Source organism: Lemur catta, chromosome 11 (assembly GCF_020740605.2).
Source record: "Lemur catta isolate mLemCat1 chromosome 11, mLemCat1.pri, whole genome shotgun sequence".
In the NCBI taxonomy this organism is placed as follows: Eukaryota; Metazoa; Chordata; class Mammalia; order Primates; family Lemuridae; genus Lemur; species Lemur catta.
In genome coordinates this window covers 25,021,566-25,041,990 of record NC_059138.1, presented here as the reverse complement: position 1 = coordinate 25,041,990, position 20,425 = coordinate 25,021,566, and the positions used below count along the sequence as shown (strand labels likewise).

The window sequence follows — 20,425 nt, the reverse complement described above, 5'->3', positions numbered from 1 at the left end:
AAGCTAAAAATCTCAGGCAGGACTCAGGAGACAAAAGCACATTCTGCTTCATAAAATAATGTTTTTGATGTTAAGAGCACTCAATCATTCATTAAGTGTGGTATCCCTCCTAGAAATTCCCAGGACTTATAAATAGGATGCTAAGAGAAAAGGTTTAAAGAAAGTTAAACAATGAACACACGAGTAGGGAAATACAAAAGTAATCACACTAATCAAAGGTGGTGAATGAACATGAAGGCCTAGGACATTAATCGCACACTACTGTAGAATTTATAAGCACTGTACACTTAGGCTACACCAAGTTCATTAAAAGATAACTACACTATGACATTATGATGGCTATGAGGTCACTAAGAGATGGGCATTTTTCAGCTCCATTATAATCTTACAGGACCATTGTCATATATACAGTCTGCTGTTGACTGAAACACTGTTATGCAGGACATGACTGTATTGTAGCAATATGGTCCCATCATCCACTTAGAGAAACACCTGCACAATTCTTTTTAACAGAAATTTACATTATTCCCTTTTTCCTTAAATGTTTTTGATTCCATTTTCCTCTCAGAGACTTCGAATTTTATTCTACGGGAATATATATTAATGCCTGAACATTAATGATTTTATAATAATTATCTATATTGAATTTATATAAATATCAAAACTTTTGTTTTCTCTGATCATAAGGTTCTAGTATTAAAAATTCTTGAATTGAGCTCTTATTAGAATTACTGGTAGAACTTAAGTGATCTAAAATAAATACATCACAAACGTGCATTAATAATAAATATAAATAGTAAATTTGTTTATTAGATATGCATCTCAATGAAATGGATAGTACTATTTCTTCCAATCAGTTCATGTATCCATAACTTAATTCTAGACTGAGACAGAGTTCAGCATCAATTTTAATCGAGGTTCTTTTGTTTTTCTGTTGTAAACTTTAAGAAAGTAAGTAGATCAGAACATTATTGTAGCAATTTCCATCAATTTGTTTAATTCCTGCCTATTTAAATGTCCCCAAACCACACAGTGATTAATAAGAAAAAACGCTTTTTCAATTATTTAGCATTTGAATACTTCCATAAATCCTTTATCAACTTTACTGAAAGCAAAGTAGAAGCCACGTAATTTGCAGAAGCATTTATTACATCATCAATCAATCACTTTCTCAAAACTAACAGTAATATACATTTTCATTTTGAATGGTTCCCTGGAGGTTTTTCTACTCTGGGACAAGAACCAGTACTGTAAGATTTAAGTTGAGTTAAAGGTGAATCTTTATTTTGTAAAATGGGAGAAGGGGGCATGAAAGGGAGGCTGAGAATGGTAATTTGCATACAGCAGGCCCTTTTCCAGACAGAAGAGCTTTAGGAAAGAGTACTTATACACCGAAAGGATTCATAAGTCAATCCTATTAAAACTATACTTGTGCCTTTGTATCCCTTGGGAAGTTGTTTTGTTTACACAGGTAGCCTCACAGTTTGAAAACCATTTTTCCGGCCAGGGTGGCAAGAGCCTGGAAGTGACTGGAACTCCAGTCCAAAGTGAGTACACTCAAGAAAAAGAACTGGTCTTTTCAAGTAAATGTGTTTTCTGTGGAACTTTTAGAAAAATAGGAGCTTAGGATGGGAGAACAAAGACTGGACTTCCTGCTAATCTGAGCAGGTACTGGTCCAAGTTGTCATATCCTGAGTCCTACTGGGATCCTAGGTTTTATACTGTAAATAGCAGAGAAAGTGCTTTAATTAGACTACTGAGCCACATTACTGTGGCTTGGTGCTAGTGGGCAACCAAGTGTATAGCCCTTGTCTTCAAGGAGCTTCCAACTTACTTGAGCCATCTGCTAAGGCAATTAAATAAAAGCAGGAGAATACATAGGCTATATTACTAAACCAGTAGCTCAGGGGAAGAGGAAAGAGGGCAGCCACAAGATGTATCATTCTTTGAGGAAATGGTGTACTGTCAGAAGTCCCTGGCAGGGGGGGGGGGTCTCCTAACATGAACTAGAGAAAAGTTCTAAGTGGACAGTTACCATGACAGAAGGCATTTGCTAACCAAGACAGAACTACAAAGAGCACCTACATACACAGACATTTTTTCCCTTCTTTTCTTCACCTCCTCCCAAGCCCAACTCTAACCAAAAGTTGTAGAAAGAACAGAGAGCAGGCAAAATAAGAAGAGTGAAAAAAATGGACTGCAATACCCTTTTCCCACTACAGGTTTCTGAGTGAGCTGGAAGGAAAGGAAAAAGTCTTGAAACGTGTAAGTTTTGATGTAAGCTGGTCTGAAAATGTTAATTCTTGAACATGTTATCTAATACCTGAAAGTAACCAGAAAAGGTATAGTATCTGCCAAGATATCTTCCAGGGGTACAAGAGAGAGATCTGAGAGTTTCTGAGGATAGTTCTAAGAATTGAGCTTACCACTTAAGCCCTGCCAAATTCACCCCATTCAATAATTGGTCACATAAATCAAATGAAATAAAAATTAACCACTACAAAAGGTTGCTCTGAAAATAAGTTATAAAATATAAGGGGAACTTATTTACAAGCTGTAAATCTACCACAGAAATGCTAATAAGCATAATTATATAAACTTTCTCCCAAACTTACTGTTTTTCACTGCAACTCATGAATGCTCTTCAGGCAGCATCTAGAATCTAAATCCATCATATTCTCTCATTAATTCAGATACCTCTAATCATGAGGATCCCCAGATTTGCTTCCTTTACTTGCAAATAAATTCTCAATGAATGTAATTTCTGTATTTGGCCAATGCTTGTCTCTTTAGGTTTCATGTTGTTCTGCACCAGCAGTATTAGTCTTAGAAATGTTACTTCTAGTGAATTTATTTACATAAGAGGAAGCAATCTGTCATGATTTTAAAGATGAAAATGAGAAGAGGCAAATTTTTATGCAGTTTGGATGTTTTCTCTTCGGTTCATTAAAAATAGGCACACTTTTTTATAGATCATATAAAAATGTAGCATATTTTATCTCTAGTCTGTAAGAATAGCTGATTAATGAATTATACTTCAAAAATAATTCTGATATTTCTAAATTAAAATGAAAACTAATATGCTTTTTAAAAGCACAGTTAGCTTCTCTTGATTTATACGCGGTCTGTATTTAATCTCTCTTAAACACTGTCACAGTACCTTGTCATTCTGATAAGCTTTCCATTTGTAGCTGTAATATTCTTTCAATAGTTTGACAGATTATTACAATTCTGGTTAAGAATTTAAAGTTTCCAGGCCGGGCGCAGTGGCTCACGCCTGTAATCCTAGCTCTGGGAGGCCGAGGCGGGTGGATCGCTCGAGGTCAGGAGTTCGAGACCAGCCTGAGCAAGAGTGAGACCCCGTCTCTACTAAAAATAGAAAGAAATTATCTGGCCAACTAAAAAATATATACAAAAAAATTAGCCGGGCATGGTGGCTCATGCCTGTAGTCCCAGCTACTAGGGAGGCTGAGGCAGTAGGATCGCTTAAGCCCAGGAGTTTGAGGTTGCTGTGAGCTAGGCTGATGCCACAGCACTCACTCTAGCCCGGGCAACAAAGTGACACTCTGTCTCAAAAAAAAAAAAAAAAAAAAAAAAAGAATTTAAAGTTTCCAGAAACAGGTACTGGAGACTCTATTTCCCATCATTTTCATGAAATAGAAGAATGTTCTATCATAATGTCCATAAATATATTTATCTAATTACACACAACTCATCAGTTTTCTTATTGCTTTTTGCCTTTTTATTTTATTACTTTCAGGGGTATGGGTAGCAGAGACCCATTAATCTACAAATGCTTTTAATAAAATAGCACCAGAAGGTGAGGCCAAAACACAGTTGTTTCCTAGTTTTTTTTTTTTAACAAATGTAACCAATATTCACTATTCTGATTATCAGGACACTTTTGTTTTATTATAGCACTGTATTATGCACTTAAAAATTTATGAGAGGTTAGATCTCAAGCTATATGTCCTTTCCTATTTGCATTTAACAACCACTTTCCTTGCTTTTGTTTCCCCGGTAGCAGGATCTATCTTGATCCTCCTATTATCAGCTCCCATGTTTGTTTAGGGACTCAAAGGATGCTCACTACTTGTAGGGAATAAAAGATCAGTACCTATCAGGAAATTTATGAATATTGCATGACCACAACAAATTGTTCCCCCTCACACACAGCTGGTCATACCTCTTACTATCCTGCTATTTCCTTTTTGGTGGTACCATTAAAGGTATGGGCTAAAACTGCAATAAGTGAAATGTATGGATATGATCACATGCTCTAAAAGGATGGCAACAATTCTTCTGTACCTCATTCATAGAGAACAAAACCTTTTCTGGTTGACTATGAAACAATGAGTTAAAAATCTATAAATAATAGTGATTTCTCCATAATTGAAAAATATCTTTTATCCACATTCCCTGCCTTATATTAAAAAATGAAAATTAAAAACAAAACTTTCACAAATTAGCGTGCCTCACTGCCACTCTTTATTAATCATACTTGTCTATTAACACCGCTTTCATTAGACCCCAGGTCCTATATTCTAAGTTATATACCGATCTCACATGCTGTTTCCACCTAATTGCTAGCAGGAAATCTGAACTACAGGAATGAAACAGGCAATGGCTAGAAATCTTGATTAAGTTTATTGAAAATATGGACTAAATAAGGCACTTTAATTAGTATCAGACAGAAGGATGAACTCCTCTCCAACAAAGCACAAACTACTGAAGCAGTAAAATTTAGAAAACGTGTCTGAGGCATAATTCACTATGATGATGGAGAAGATGAGTCTCTTTCCTGTTGTGCAAGATGAGTTCAGGATGAAAGTAATGACACTGCTGAAAAGCTGCAGTTGGTCAGCATTAGTGAGATACATTTTGAACATAATCTGCCCTGGGGACAAGATGATAAATACAAATCTTTTAATTCATTTTACAAGTTAACTCAGTGTCCACGGGGAAACAGAGAAAGGCTATTTTAGTCAAATTTCCTTGTAGAGAGTAATAAAAAAGAGTACTGAGGCTTACTGTAATATTTTCTGTGTGATTTCTAAGTATTTTAATTCATTTAAATTGTTCACTTAGATGTTCCCTATTATCAGAATCTCTTTTGAGAACAAGGTTAGAAATTAAATGAGCAACACCCTATGTAAACTCTTACTATTTGTGAAAAAAGTGCTAAAATAACATTACTATTCAGATAAAAGTTAATTCATTTCATCGACCAAATATTCAGGTATCAATTAAAGATTTTGTAGAGATTACGCTAAGTGAAAAAAGCCAGATACAAAGATTACATATTGCATGGTTCCATTTATATAAACTATCCAGGAAAAGTAAAATATAGAGCTTGAAAACAGATGAGTAGTTTCCTGGAACTGGGAGTGGGAACAGGAATAGACTGCAAATGGCCATGACAGAACTTTTTGAAGTGATATGTTTTAAAACTGAATTGTGATGATAGCTGCACAAGTGCATAAATTTACTAAAAATCATCTAACTTGCAATGGATGGTTTTTATGGCATATATATTATGCCTAAATAAAACAAGAAAGATACCAAAAAAAAAAAAAAACCATGACATTGAGATTCTCAGAGCAGTTGTACTCCCTCAAGATCTCATGGACTAGTAAGGTAGATTAAATAAACCAATCTAAGTGCCATAAAAGAGCTCCCCAAAAAGTGAGTGGCGGTAAACTGGTGTGCTTCCAAGAGGTTTCAGGAGTGACAAGATCTCAATTCTCTCAATTCCCGCATCCACTGGGGTAGCACTGGGGGTCTTGGGGTTGTATTTCCTGCAGTGAAGAAGCTTCTTCGATTGACTCTATTTACTATACAAATAACATATTTTGCTGATGAAAGGCACCTTGATGGATGAAAATAAAATACTTATAGATGCAACTAAAGCAGTGTTTAGAGTGAAATTTATAGCTCTACTTGTTTATATTAAGAAAGAAGAAGGATCTCAAATCAAAAGCCTAACTTTTCTCCTTAACACACTATCAAGAGAAAAGCAAACTAAACCTAAAGGAAAAGAAGGAAGTAAATAATGTGGAGTGAAAATTAATGAAATAGAGAATGGAAAAATAAGAGAGGCGTCCAAGACACCAAAAGCATAAGCAACAAAGAAAAAATAAATTGGACTTCATCAAAATTTTGTGTTTCAAAAGACAAATCAAGAAAGTGAAAAACTCCACAGAATGAGAGAAAATACTTGCAAATCATATACTTAAGGATCTAGAATCCAAAATATATGAACTTTTACAGCTTAACAACCACAAAGCAAATAGCTCAATTAAAAAATGGGCAAAGGACTTGAACAGACATTTCTCTCAAGAAGACATACAAATGGCTAATAAAGCGTTAAGATGCTCAACTTCTTTAGTCATAAGTGAAATGCAAATCAATATCACAATTAGATACCACTTCATACCTACTAAGAAGACTATAAAACATACACATATGTGCACAACGAAAAATAACAAGGATTGGTGAAAATGTGGAGAAACTAGAACCCTCATACACTGCTGGTGGGAATGCAAATGGTGCAGCACCAGCAGTGCAAAGCAGTTTGGAGGTTCTTCAAAAAGCTAAACTTATAATTACCATATGTTCCAGCAATTCCACTCCCAGGTATATACACCAAATAATTAAAAACCAGGACTCAAACAGATACTTGTATACCAATGTTCATTGTAGCATTTTTCACAATAGCCAAAATGTGGAAACAATCTAAGTTTCCATTAACCCAGGTGAAGGGATAAACGGTGTGTGTGTGTGTGGAGGGGGTATACACATACAATGAAATATTATTCAGTTATATAAATAAAGTCCTGATACATGCTACAAGATGGATGAAGCTTGAAAACATGCTAAGTGAAAGCAGCCAGTCACAGAAGAGCACATAATACAGTCACGCACTGCATGATGACACTTTGGTCAACAACAGACTACGTATACATCAGTGGTCCCATAAAATTATAATGGAATATATATAAAAACCTGATATATGGCATTTGATGTTGACATTGCAGATCAAGTAGGGGAAATGACTGATAGTAATGGAACATTTAGCTTTCCATATGAAAAATATATATAAAAACAAAAATAAATACACCACCTAGGTTTGTGTAAGTATAAACCATGATGTTCGACGAAATCACCCAACACACTTCTCAAATTGTCTCCCTGTTGTTAAGTAATGTGTGACTGTATACAATTCCACTTATATGAAACAGCCAGAAGAGACAAGTCTATAGAGACAGAAAGTAAATTAGTGGCTGCTTAGGGCTGGAGTGATTAGGGGTTGACAGCTAAAGGGTACAGAGTTTCTTTCTGAAGTGATGAATATGATGTAAAATTGATGGTGGTGATAGTTGCACAATTCTGTGAATATGCTAATATATTACACTCAAATATTAACAGTGACTAAGTCACAAAAATAAGTTCAATCAACTGAATTAATAAATTCTAACTGAATACCTACTAGGTACTAGGATGTAAGACTCTAGGATAAGATTTTTTACCTTTTTCTCAAGAGGAGACCTAGTACAAAATAAACAGGTGAGAAACACATCAGTCCAAAAATTAAAAAGTTATGAACCAGAAAAATATGTTTTCCACTGGGTTATCTAAAGGGAAGTATTCTTTTCAGGAACTGATGTTTAAATTCAGATTCTCTCAATGCCACGAAATGAGGTATACAGATATAAGGAAGACGACTACAGGCAGAGAGGAAAGCAAGTTCAACAATGAGAATAGCTTGATATGTATTTGAGGAACCAGTTGAAGACCAGGGTGGATGAATACCTGTAGACCAGGTGAAGAGAGGGAGAAGGCGAGGTTCCAGAAGTAATGAGAAACTGGTCAGGTAATGAGAAATTAGTCAGAGGCAGAACTGTAAGGCTTTGTGAGACAGGGTGAGAAGGTTTGACTTGCTTCTTTTCTCAACTCCATAATACACTGTGCACCTCTGTCCTAAAGAAAATTAAAGTTTCTTGTTCATCTTTTATCTCCTAACTGCATAACCACTGCTTAGCCAGGATCTCTAATAACTGAAATAGAATCATGTGTTACCTTTTAAATAATACATGATGATAAAACATGCTTTCCTTATAAATGACTTACACACATTTTACTGTCTAATATTCAGCTTCACGTTTGCATGTTGGATTTTCTGTTTGTACTACACAGGGATTCTATCACAGTTCTAATTATAACATCATTATCCAGAAAGGTGCGCACTGATTCTAACACAACTGAGACAAAGCTAGGGAGATAGCAGTTTCAGAGTGTAATACCATACAATACCAAAAATAAATAAAGCATGTTTCTTTGGGAGAATAAAAAAAATGTTTTTTGTTTGTTTGTTTTTTTAACTAGGCTTACTGTGGCCTTGAGGCTTCAGCCTGGTCTGTTTGCAGTTTTTCTCCTCCTTCCACTTCCATTGTACAGTAAACAATTCGATTGGGAGCGACTGACTTCAAACCTTGAACTTCCATTATGACAATCTAGAGATAAAATGATTTTAAAATAATAAGTCAAGTTGATAGCATTTAGCAATAAACAGAAATAGAGGCATGAACTGTAATGAGGAAGACTAATAAAAAATTGGAAAAAACAGTTTTGTTATCTGTTAACATCACTGGCATTTTATCTTTTTAATAATCCATCTCTTGTCATAGAAAGTATGGTAAATAACATTTTGAAGAAGCCTAGTATCTGAAAAAATATCTCCTGCCAGCTATTAAATAAAAGCAAGGTTAAAGGAATAAATAAAAGCCCAAGTAAATTAAATTCAGATCCTTAACAAATTAAGACAAGTCTGCATAAAGTAAAGCAGAATCATAAGTGAAAATTGAGTGAAGATGATAACAGTTTCTGTATAAAGTAATACAGCATTTATTACTGGTAGACATTGTCACCATCATACCAATTCATTGGTACCAATATGTGATACCTGAAATTTTCTATGTTCACTTATTTTAGATGACTATTACTATTTACAGAAAAATTTTCTTTATGGTCACTGTATGTCTTACTAACAAAATAATATGGGAACTATAATTTGCCACTGAACATATTATACTAACTTGATAAGAAAAAAAATTTAACCATTGAAACTATGTACTAATTTAATGTACACTGGAAAAGGGTAAAAAAAAAACTGATATTGCTTTATGTATCTATAACTCCTGGGAGAAGGGAAAATAGATATTTTTTTTCAAGTATCCTCTTTATGTTTTTTAAAAAAGCTGTCAGTCTTAAAATACTGTAACTTAACATTCTCATTGGATGTACATATAAAATATGAAAGTTATTTACCATAGTTTTTTCAACCAAAACTTATATCAACTTTTCTAAATTCATTTAATTTATAAAATAGATTCAAATGCATTTTTATAGATGTAATTTCTTCATTGATCTTTGTATTTGTACAAACAAGAATATCATTCATGCTATGTAGCTACCAAAATATCTACCATAAACATCATCTTTATCATTTATTGATTATTTAATACCTTATTAGAGTCACTATATTTTTCACAGAATTGTGATATGAATCTTGATCCAAAAGGTCTCAAAGAAATAAACCATTCTAAAAGAACTATTATTCTATTCAGCTGTTAGAAGAGAATGGTTATATTTATAAATAAAAACTTGTATTTGGTTTCTGTTTTGTTTATTTTCATAAAAAATATGGGAAACATCATTCATTTAGTGATAAAAGGTCAAACTCAGAGCAACTTTCCTTCCTCAACAAGGGCTTTTGTCATTTTGTTACACTAAAATGCATACCAACGTATGAATAAAAATAAGGTCTTAACCATATCAATTAATTGAAAGCCAACTACATTTGGACTCACCACCATGACTCTAACAACTTAGCTCAATAATAGAAATTTCTGATGGTCACTCAGAAGTTATGAAACAACAGAATTTTGTATCACAAGTTTAGAAATCTTAACAGCATCGGTTCATATCCAGAATATCATTGTTTATATCACATCTCTTTCTGCAGTGTGTTTAAACATCCAGAGTGCAAAAGAAAAGAAAGGAAGCATCTGCTTGACATCATTTTTGTCGCCTCTACTACAAGCTACTGTAAACAGGACCTCCTAAAACATACAACTTGTGAAACAGCATTCTGCTTTTCAAAACAATACTCCCAACCATGTCAGGAATGTTTTATCCTGCAGAATTGGTACTTTCAAAAGATATAATTTCTGTGATGAATGTGTACATATAAATAAAACAAAGCCCCAATTCTACGGATCTGATTTCCAAAAGGAAAATAAAACATAGCTAGTCTCAATCATTAGTAATAAAGACAGCCAAGAGTTCCATGGGTCATAAAATAACCTAATTTTAAGTAAGTGTTTCAATTCCCAGCAAAACTTGATAATGGACCTACAAAAACTAAAATTCACCTATGTTTCATCTTCTCTTTCCCCTGTATTTCTGTGGTTGATGTCACAAGGATAAAATAGACAAAGTTGTCCCGGAAGCAAAAAAAAAAAAAAAAAAAAAAAGGAAGCATGCACAAAATACAAAACTAGATAACATGATCTGATGCTTCTGAGTAATACATTGACCACAGAGTTATGTGACACTTAAGCACGTATAGCCTGTGAGAAAATGAAGCTACACAGTACGGTGAAATCAGGACTCGTGTATCACCAGATACAGGCAAAGTCAGGAAGTCTACCAGCCTAATACTAGTGAAAAAACTCAGTGTGAAAAGTCAACTATATTCATGCCACTGACACCATTCCCCATACAACACAGACCTTTCACTTCATAGATTAACATTTGTTTTTCTAGTTTTACTTGAAAATGAATTTTAACACATCATTGAATGGCTTAGTGTTTTCTGGGTTAACTTACATCTCTTGCTTTCATCTTCTTTTTGAAGCCCTCATAAATAAGTATACCTAAAAGTAATCCTATATGGCTAACTGCTGCTTTTTGATATCATAAAACTCCTTAATTCAACAAATATTTATTGAGTCAACTGTGTGCCAGGCACTGTTTAGGCACTTTTGATACCTCAGTAAACTAGAAAAGAGAAAAAAAAAAAAAATGAAACCTTCTTGCAGCTTGCACAGAGAAAGCCAGATAACTAATAATAAACATAATAAACAACTGGATTATATGTTAGGTGATAAGTGCTGTGGCAAAAATTGAGCTTGGTAAGGGAATAGGGTGTAGTGGGAGAAGGAAGATGTATGCATAATCTTAAAGAGAAGGTGAAATTTGAGCAGAGTTTTTCAAATCTGTACTTTATTCCTTAGACTCAGTATACAGTTCCTAGAAAAGACCCCTCCACTGGACCAATTCTAAGCCTGACTAATGAAATATGAGAGCTTTAAATTGGATTAACTGCTTGCCTTTCAGAGTTTTCTTGGGCTGAAATCTGGAGTCTGAGGAGCAAGGCTTGTTTAATGGGCTAGGGATAATTACTCAGCTTAGCGTGGCTGATGTCATAGGCCTTGTGGCTAGGAAGTACCTCATCTATTTTCTCGTGTCCTATAAACACACACTGGACAATCATCACTTAACATGATTTCATTTTTTTTTTTTTTTGCTGGACACATAACTCCTACTTAAAACACTGTGGTCACCTGAGAACAGATTTGTATTATTCTGTGGTAGGAAAATGTCTGCCTTACACTGACATAACAACAGAGGATGTCAAAACAATTTTATAAATACGCAAGCTTCTCTGACCATGCAAAATGAAGTTTTAGCATATATTCTCCTCCTAACAACATTATATTGCCAACTCAACAGCCCTCTTTAACACACTGGCAATAAAGCACAGAATAACAATTCATAGATTCACTTAAACATTGACTCGTCACCCAACTTTGTTTTCAAAAGACAAAATAGAATTCATAAGAAGTTATTAACAATTAAGATTTTTGAACAATAGACAAAGAAATTGTTCTGAACTGTTTTCACTTCTGCATGTTTAAATACAAAGATAACGGTAGATTTGTACATCATAAAAATTATTTGCTCTACAAACTATTTTTTCCATCAATGAATTAAAATGCCAAACTCTTGTTAGAAAAAGTAATTAAATGTTTGATTTTCTTTTATACAAAGCCTTAAAAAAAAGAGTTGGCACTTTCTATTTCAGTCAGCAAGTGATTTGAGGCAGGAATGATGAGAAAATTCCACATGTAACATACTATGTAGTTTTCAAATTAAACATCCTTATGTTATGAGGCAGAAGAGATTGAGAAGAAACCCAGTAGCAAAACTATTTGGCAAAGTCATTAGATAAACCCAGCTTGAGTCAAAAGAAAGCGGCATATTTCTACTCTCACACTAAGTTTAATCTATTAACCTACAAAGAAATCATTAGCCTGAAGATAAGAAAGTGAGAGGCAGTTGTCTTATCCTCAAGCTTGAACTTATCGTAGAGTTGAATAAATGAAGGAAAAAAAAACAGAAGTAGACATTTTCTTTTTCTGCCATAAACTAAGGAAGTCAAATATCAACAAACAAACTTAGAACTGTTCCTCATAAGACTGTATATGCTTTTCTTTATCAATCAGAAGATGCGAACAGCAGCACTGGGAACCAACAAAGAGAGAATATAACAATATAAGGAAGGAGCTATAAGCTTCAATATAATTTTTCAGAGAGCTAGAAAGTTTCATATTGTTATTATTTACTTATAGAACAAAATTTATTGGTGTGGGGGAGCTGCCATTTAAACCAAATGGTGACTTGACACAAATTATTATGATATGATCCTTTATCTTATGTTTCACATATGCTCTTTCTTCCAAGGAACTAAAGATGTTTGTATATATATGTGTGTTGTGGTATATAAACCCATAGATAAATACCTAGATTAGCCCATATGCATAGATTAGCAATGAAGAAATATAAGGAAAAACATCAACAGGTAGCTGTACTAAGAGTATCAGTCTTTAGTTTCCAGTAATTTGAACAAAAGAGATGAAACTCTGAAGTTTTAGGGAACACAACTGTAAATGCACGACATATGTTCTTGTTCTTTCTAATATTTATTGTGCCTATAATGAAAGGAAGTCCTGGAGAGGAGGAATTCTCTGCTTCTTATCATCTATAGTGCCCAGTAATGTGCATTACAACTGATAGGATTCTAGAAAGATGATCCCACAGGTTAAGTAGATTAAAAACAAGGTTAACCAAAAGCCTGAAAGGAGTTCCCAAATTAGAGAATTCAGTTACATGTTTAAATCCTATTTCTACCCAAGTGTGTTTTATATTTATTTATTTTTTATTTCAGAGTGTTAGGGGGGTTTTGATGCTTATTTTAAAAGGTGAAAGATTTATACGATCTGAAGAGAAACCAGAGTATGATGCTTATTTTAGCAATGAACTTCCAGCATAAAGAAGACTTGCCTTAACACTTTTATTATTTAATGCTAATACTGCTGTTATGTTAAAAAAATTTGCATTTGTTTGCACACACAACCTGAGTGTCCAGCAAATGAAGAATGATTTAACATTTCTAAAATATATTACAGTTTAAATTCTAAAATTTACCACAAAGGTCAGCAGAAATTATTGTGCAGCCTCATCTACGCTGTGAGAGGCAAGCGTAGGATAAAGCCACTTACCTCTAAGGTGAATGACAGCACCACGTCCGACTTTGACAGCTGAATCTCATTCTCATCTCCTATGTCCAAAAATGCAGAATTCTGTGAACGTTTTAATTTTTGTAATTTAAATTCTGGACCACCCTTTGAAACTGGAAGACTTTCCAAATTGGCCATTAGCAAATTCACTGAAGACCGCAACTCTTCTATATACATATTCTCCATTTCTTTTGCTATAAATTGTGGGAATTTTCTTTCCTTGAAAATAATTTTTAAAATAACAGTGTTACATAAGTCATATTACAGTTTCATCATAGAAGATTACATGATGCATGCACTTCACTGTCTTAGAAATTATGACACTTCCAATATAATATATCTAGCCTACTTAAGTCTCTAGGCTTTAAAATCCTCAAGCTTTGGCAATTTTGATTATATCTAAAGTTGCCTTATCAATTTTATTAAGGATTATTGTGTACAAAATGAAAAATATCACATATATTTTCACATTAATTTTTTTAAATAAGATTTGCTTAAAGGAAAACAAACTTTGAAAACATGCATGTAAGATGTTTTAGTATATAGATGAATCTTAATTAGCTGCTGTTAGCTTTGAAATGCTTGGGGTAACTGGTCTAAAAGAAAATGTTAGGCAGGAGCAGTGGCTCACACCTATAATCCTAGCATTCTGGGAGGCCAAGGTGGGAGGATCACTTGAGGTCAGGAGCTTGAGACTGCCTGAGCAAGAGCGAGACCCCATCTCTACTAAAAATATTAATAGAAAAAATTAGCAGAGCATGGTGGCGCATGCCTGTAGTCCCAGCTGCTCTACTTGGGATGTTGAAGTAGGAGGATCGTTTGAGCCCAGAAGTTGGAGATTGCAGTGAATTATGATGATGCCACTGCACTCTAGCCTGGATGGCAGAGTGACACTCTGTCTCAAAAAAAAAAAAAAAGTTCAGGATACACTTCTTTGCCAGTTAGGAAACAAACATTTTAACAATATCTTTCTCAGATGTGTACCGTATGCTTTTTATAAATTTGCTTTTAATAAATATGCTTTTTATAAATAAGCATTCAAATTTAAAAACCCATATTATTGAAAAGCAATATGGTCATATTTCTAAAATTAGTGATTTTCCACATCACACAAATACGCCAAGATCTCTTATGACCATACATTCAGTTTTTTACTAACGCTTAGAACACACTTAAATTTAAAGCAAAAGGTAAATTTGTAATAAAAGCTGTTAAGTGAAAAAGTAACAATATCAATTTGGAAGATTCTATTTTCTTGCTGAATTACATGGATTAGATAGCATTGCCATTTAATCCTTTTATCTCTACAATCACATTCTGTTTCTTTTATTCAATTAAAAGGACATTCCAAATATTGATATTTAGAAAGTACCAAATTATTCTCAGAGAAGATTGTATCAATTCATATTCCCCAAAATAGCAAATGAAAGCACTATGGTACCTCAGACTCTTGGCTCTTTCTTTAATCTTTGCCAACATGGCATATAGGTTTTCTTTCTTAGAAGTAGAAGGTAGATGGCTTTACAACATCAAGCCCAGTGTAACATGACCACCACACAAAACTGGCTGGAGGATAAAAGGCTAACGTGGCCATCTTTCAAATGATGGACCAACGCTCCAGAAAATCACTGACTTTACTTTTTGCCTTGGCATCATTCAAAACCTAACCTAAGAAATCTGCTTCTCTAGTACAACTGGAATGTGTCCAGAGTGCTCCTGTCAACCTGCACCTAGTCTCTGACCCACCTGCAGCAGTTCCTTCATGGGATGGGAGGAACATCTGGTACCACTTCACAAATCAGTCCCCAAGTCTCAGGCCACCTGTTTTTTCTTTTTCCCCAATATAACCTTCACATATTTCTTTTAAAAGTAATTTGCATGTAATCAATATTAAAATTGCATATTATCACAGAAACATGAAATATCTACATTAAAAATTAATTTTCACAGGAAGATTCTTAAGTATTCTTTTAGCACTTCTCTGCAGTTTGAAGCAACATTCTAAAATAGTAAGTTTGCATCCTCAGGAAAAACATGTAACTACCCAGGTATAGAATACCTTGGTTTCCTTTGGGGAAAAAAATTATTTTAGAATGGTTTTTCAATACAAGTGGGGGGAAGCAAAATGAACCATACAAAGCATAATTTTATATTTTTGGACTAACTTTAAAAGCAGACAGAAAAAGCATTCACAACTCAGAAATAAGACAAAAAGATGAGGGGGCAGGTCCTTTCAATGTCATATGGAGGCAAAGGCCACCCAATGGCCAGCTGGGGACATATACTTAGATCACCTTTCTGTTTACTACTGATTAAAGGTTCTAGACAATGAAGTTACATGTTATCTTGTGGAATTTTGTCTAAAAAAGGTGCAAATGTTCGTCTGATGAGTAAGATTACCCAGTGGTTACAGTTTTAATTTGTTTTGGGAAACTAACCACTTTTGTATGTCATCCATGAATCTTAGCAATGCCTCAAAACACCTAGTTTCTCAAATGCTCTTTGGATTGGTTTTAACATCAAACTGGTTTGCTTACTAATTATTCACTGAATAAAATATTTGTGTTCATTTTATATTTGTAGGAAAGTAATAATTTTGTCTTTTTAAAAATTATATTTTAACAAAGCAAGAGGCAAATAAATATTTGAAAGTTCAGATGCACCATGTTTTCTCATTATATTTTCAACATGTTATTTAATGGAAAATCTAGCATTAGCATATGAAAAGACACTATTCATATTTAGCTCTCACTAAAAACACTTCATTCCCTGTTATCTATCAAAGAAGAGATAGGCAGACATCACCAAAATTGATTATTTTATCAGTATTTTCAAATTTTTTAGGAAATAGAATATACTAGAATTTTTTTCTCTGAAAAAACTCATAATTCTGTTTTAAAGCTTTGAGGTTTCCTGATAGTAATTCATCAACTTTATCTAGCCTGCTTGTTTTGTCTCGCACTTGGAAACAACAAAATGAACTGTACATCAGACAAGTATACATGTTAAATGTGTTCTTTTAAATTAGAATTGAATCAGACATAGGGTTATTTTGTAGTTAATTGTGAGTCATTCCTATAACCCGTGATTTACCATGGGTTAAATCAGCAGTCCCCAACCGTTTTGGCACCAGGGACCGGTTTCATGGAAGACAATTGCTCCATCAGGGGTGGGAGGGCTGGTCCTAACAGGCCACGGACCAGCATAAAAGCAGGTAAAAGAGTATGATGATCAATTGTGTATATCAATTTGCCTAGACTGTGGTACTTAGTTGTTGGGTCAAACAACAATCTAAATGCTGCTATGAAGATATTTTTTAGATGTGATTAACACTTACAGTCAGTAAACCCTGAGTAACTTATATTGCCCTCTAATCTGTGGCTGGGTGGCATTCACTCAGTTGAATGACTTACGAGCAAAGATTGAGTTTTCCTGCCTTAAGACTGTAACATAGAAAGCCCGCTTGAATCCCTCACCTGCTGGTGTGCCCTGCAACTTTCAGATTTAACACTACAACATCAACTCTCACCTGAATTTCCAGCCTGCTGGCTTGCTGTATGGATTTTGGATTTGGGCTATATCAGCTCCCACAACTATGGGAGCCAATTCCTTGAACAGAAAACTCAATCTCCATCTTTCTCTCTTTCTCTCTCATATATGTATATGTATATATATACATACACATACATATTGAGGAGGTCCCCTCAAGGAGAAGCCTTGACCCTTCTTCTGACTCCGCCCAGGGGTTAACAACATGCATTCTCCTTCTTAAACATGAACTTGGGGAACACATCTGAGGCTTTGCTTGTTGTCTCATAACTCTTCAGAATACGTAATTCTAAAGCATTACATATTCAGCCAGGCCTTTGGAGGAGCAAGTCTACTTTATGACAGTGTGCCCCATCTCACAACAATCTACACATAAGCATGCAACCTACAAATGCTGAGCACGGGTCCAGTGTCCTGCCACATGCTGTCAGGCACGTCTCCCTGGATTCTCTCTTAGCCTCAGGTGTCAGAAAAGCAAATGCCCTTCCAGCCAGGTTAAATACCAGGCTAGGATTTTGAGTAAAACATTTTCCCCTCTAAAGCTTATAATAGCATCAAACTGCTAGATTTCTATCCTATGAAGTACACATTCAAACCCCAGAATGAGCCAGCATCTCTCTGGATATCCAGAGGACAACAATAGGCCTGTTGTCCTTTCGACCACTGCCACTTACTCATAGCAGGCTACAGCTTCATTCATCTGGAGATTCTTCCTCATACATCTGTGCCTTGGTTCTCATGATTTACCATCATTCTTGTTCACTAATTTTTCTCAATTTTTTTTCTATTTCATTATTTATCTCTAATTTCCCAATTTTTTCTAACAAAATTTTTGTATTTTAAAAACTTATATATAGTTATAAATACATATGTTCTTTGCAGAGGCACAAAGGTAATTTAATTGTTGAAATTATGAGATGTAACTTCTTGCATGCTGGAAGAGCTCACTGTCTTGATTTGGGAAGTGGCTACACAGGGGGTATATACACACACTCATTGAACTGTAAACTAAAGATGTGTGTATTTTACTGTATACATGTTACAGTAAGGAGGGAGAGGGACAGACTGTCGATCAAATACTCAAAGCTTTTGCTTAGCAGAAAGGAAAGGGAGAAAATCTTAACACTCAGAGCAATCAATAGCACTATAACTGCAGTTCCACTGGAAAGGACTAAAATTTTTATACCACTGAAGTAAATTAACCCATCAATCCACTAAAGAATGATTCAGACCATTAGGTTCTCTCTAAAAACCTAAAGTACCAAAATGAAATTTGTGGCTTTTGTTTGAAATCTATTTCTGCTCACAAAAACACAGTGATTGCAAAAATTAAAATCTGCAATACTGTATTGAACATCATCTACCAGACTCTGTACTAGATACTTCAAATTACATTTTTCATGCATTTAATTATTCAATCAAATATTAGTTGTTATCAATATGTGCCAAAAACCACGCTGGATATCTTGGAATGTATCATATGATTTTGTAGGGAGGAGATTTTTCTCCTTGATTATATTTTACTTAGTGTAACATTAAAAGTCTTCTAGATGTAATAGTTTGAGAAAATCAGGCATTGCTTTCAGAAAAACCTATAAAAGTTATCATTGAATTTAAACAGTTGACATATTGAGGATGGATATGTAATGCGGATACTATGTTCCATTTAGATAACATGCATTCAGATATTTGGGATTAAGAGGTATACATGCAGAGGAGAATATTATGCTGGATTTGTGTGTGTGTGTGTGTGTGTGTGTGTGTGAGTGTGCGTGTGTGTATGTAACAGGGTCTTGCTCTGTCACCCAGGCTAGGGTGCAGAGGTGCAAACAGCACACCACAGCCTCCAAGTCCTGGACCCAAGGGATCCTCCTGCCTCAGCCTTCCGAGTAGCTGTGACTGCAGGCGCACACCATCGTGCCTGGCTCTTCTGCTGGCTTTACCTGTCTACACAAAACACTCTTTCAGCCCACAGATATCTAAGTAAAGAAAGAAATGTGGTACAATATGTCTAAATTAATAATTTACCTTTGCCATTTTCTCTGCCAACTGCAGCCGACCATCGAGTTCCCTTCTGATCTGGGCTGCTTGTTCATCTGCATTATCCAGCTTAAAAATAAAACAGAAATTACACATATGTGATCACTTAATGGCAGCGACCTGAAGATTAATGCAAACATTAAATGACTCAAACATGTTTTATAATTCTCTCAGCTCCTATTGAGAAGAGAATACAGAGGTTGTTTAACTACAGTGGCAGTCCAGTGAAATTTCTTGGGTACTTTTTCACTGTGGTTTTGTTATTATCTATAGCTCTAACCTCCTGCAGGAGTTCCTGACTTGTATTTCCCACTGCCTACTTACCATAGGCTCAGAATGGAATCCTGATTTTCAGCTCCCTGCCCCAATCACTCATGAGTAATGCCATGTCATAGAGCACCACTCTACCCAGTTGCTCAAGCCCAAAACCTAGGTGTCATCTTCGACCTCTGTCTTTCCCCTATACCACATCCAACCCACCGAGAGTCATGTAGAGGGAAACCTAGCACCACACAGTCAAGGCCTAGGTTGAATAAAATTCAGGTACTGTGTGGGAGTCCTTGGTCAGATCTCTTTCTCTGTCTCTCTGTGTGTCTCTGTGTGTGTGTGCACATGTGTGTGTTAGAGTATTTCTCTAGCTCAAGCACATTTCATTTTTTTCAGTATGGTTGCAAACACTGCTATTGTGAAAATAATTCTCTTTCTTTCCTGAACTCTGCAGAGAACTTAAATAAGTGTCTTTACACATGTAAAAAAGAAAAAAAAATAGAAAAGAAAAGAGGGAAGGGAAGAAGAAAGAAAAGCCTGAATGAATGAACTATATTACAGATATGGGGCATTACACTTTAAAATGTTGTTGACACACCAGACCACGGTGCTGGATTTGAGCTGTGAGATAAATAATGTGGGAATATGTGGGCTCCCGTGTTTGTGGAAGGGGCATGTCCTCACTCCACCAGAGCAACTTCATCTTTTAATCTCCTTTTCTTTTAATTCCTGATTTCAGCATTTTACGTGACAACAGATTACCTAGCCTCAGATATGTGCTTTCCTAGTGCAGAATATTTTACAAGTCTTTTAAAAAGAGTAATTTAACCTTGACTATAATAGATGCCCAAATGTACTTTTACTCTCTGCAGTGCCTCTGGTTTCTATTACAAAGGGCATTTTTCTCTTTAATTATCAAAATGTTT

At 34.9% G+C, this 20,425-nt stretch overlaps 1 protein-coding gene across 5 annotated transcripts in view; it reads right to left on the bottom strand.

Moving 5' to 3' along the window:
• CADPS2 (calcium dependent secretion activator 2) overlaps nt 1–20,425 on the bottom strand; it is a 438,625-nt gene that overhangs the window by 250,402 nt on the left and 167,798 nt on the right. For all 5 annotated transcript variants that reach the window (XM_045564928.1, XM_045564925.1, XM_045564927.1 and 2 more), the window contains exons 4-6: nt 19,221–19,301; nt 13,626–13,862; nt 8,392–8,513 (exon numbers count right to left, since the gene is read on the bottom strand). In XM_045564928.1, the coding sequence (XP_045420884.1) occupies nt 8,392–8,513; nt 13,626–13,862; nt 19,221–19,301 (440 nt within the window). The remainder of the gene's footprint in view (nt 1–8,391; nt 8,514–13,625; nt 13,863–19,220; nt 19,302–20,425) is intronic.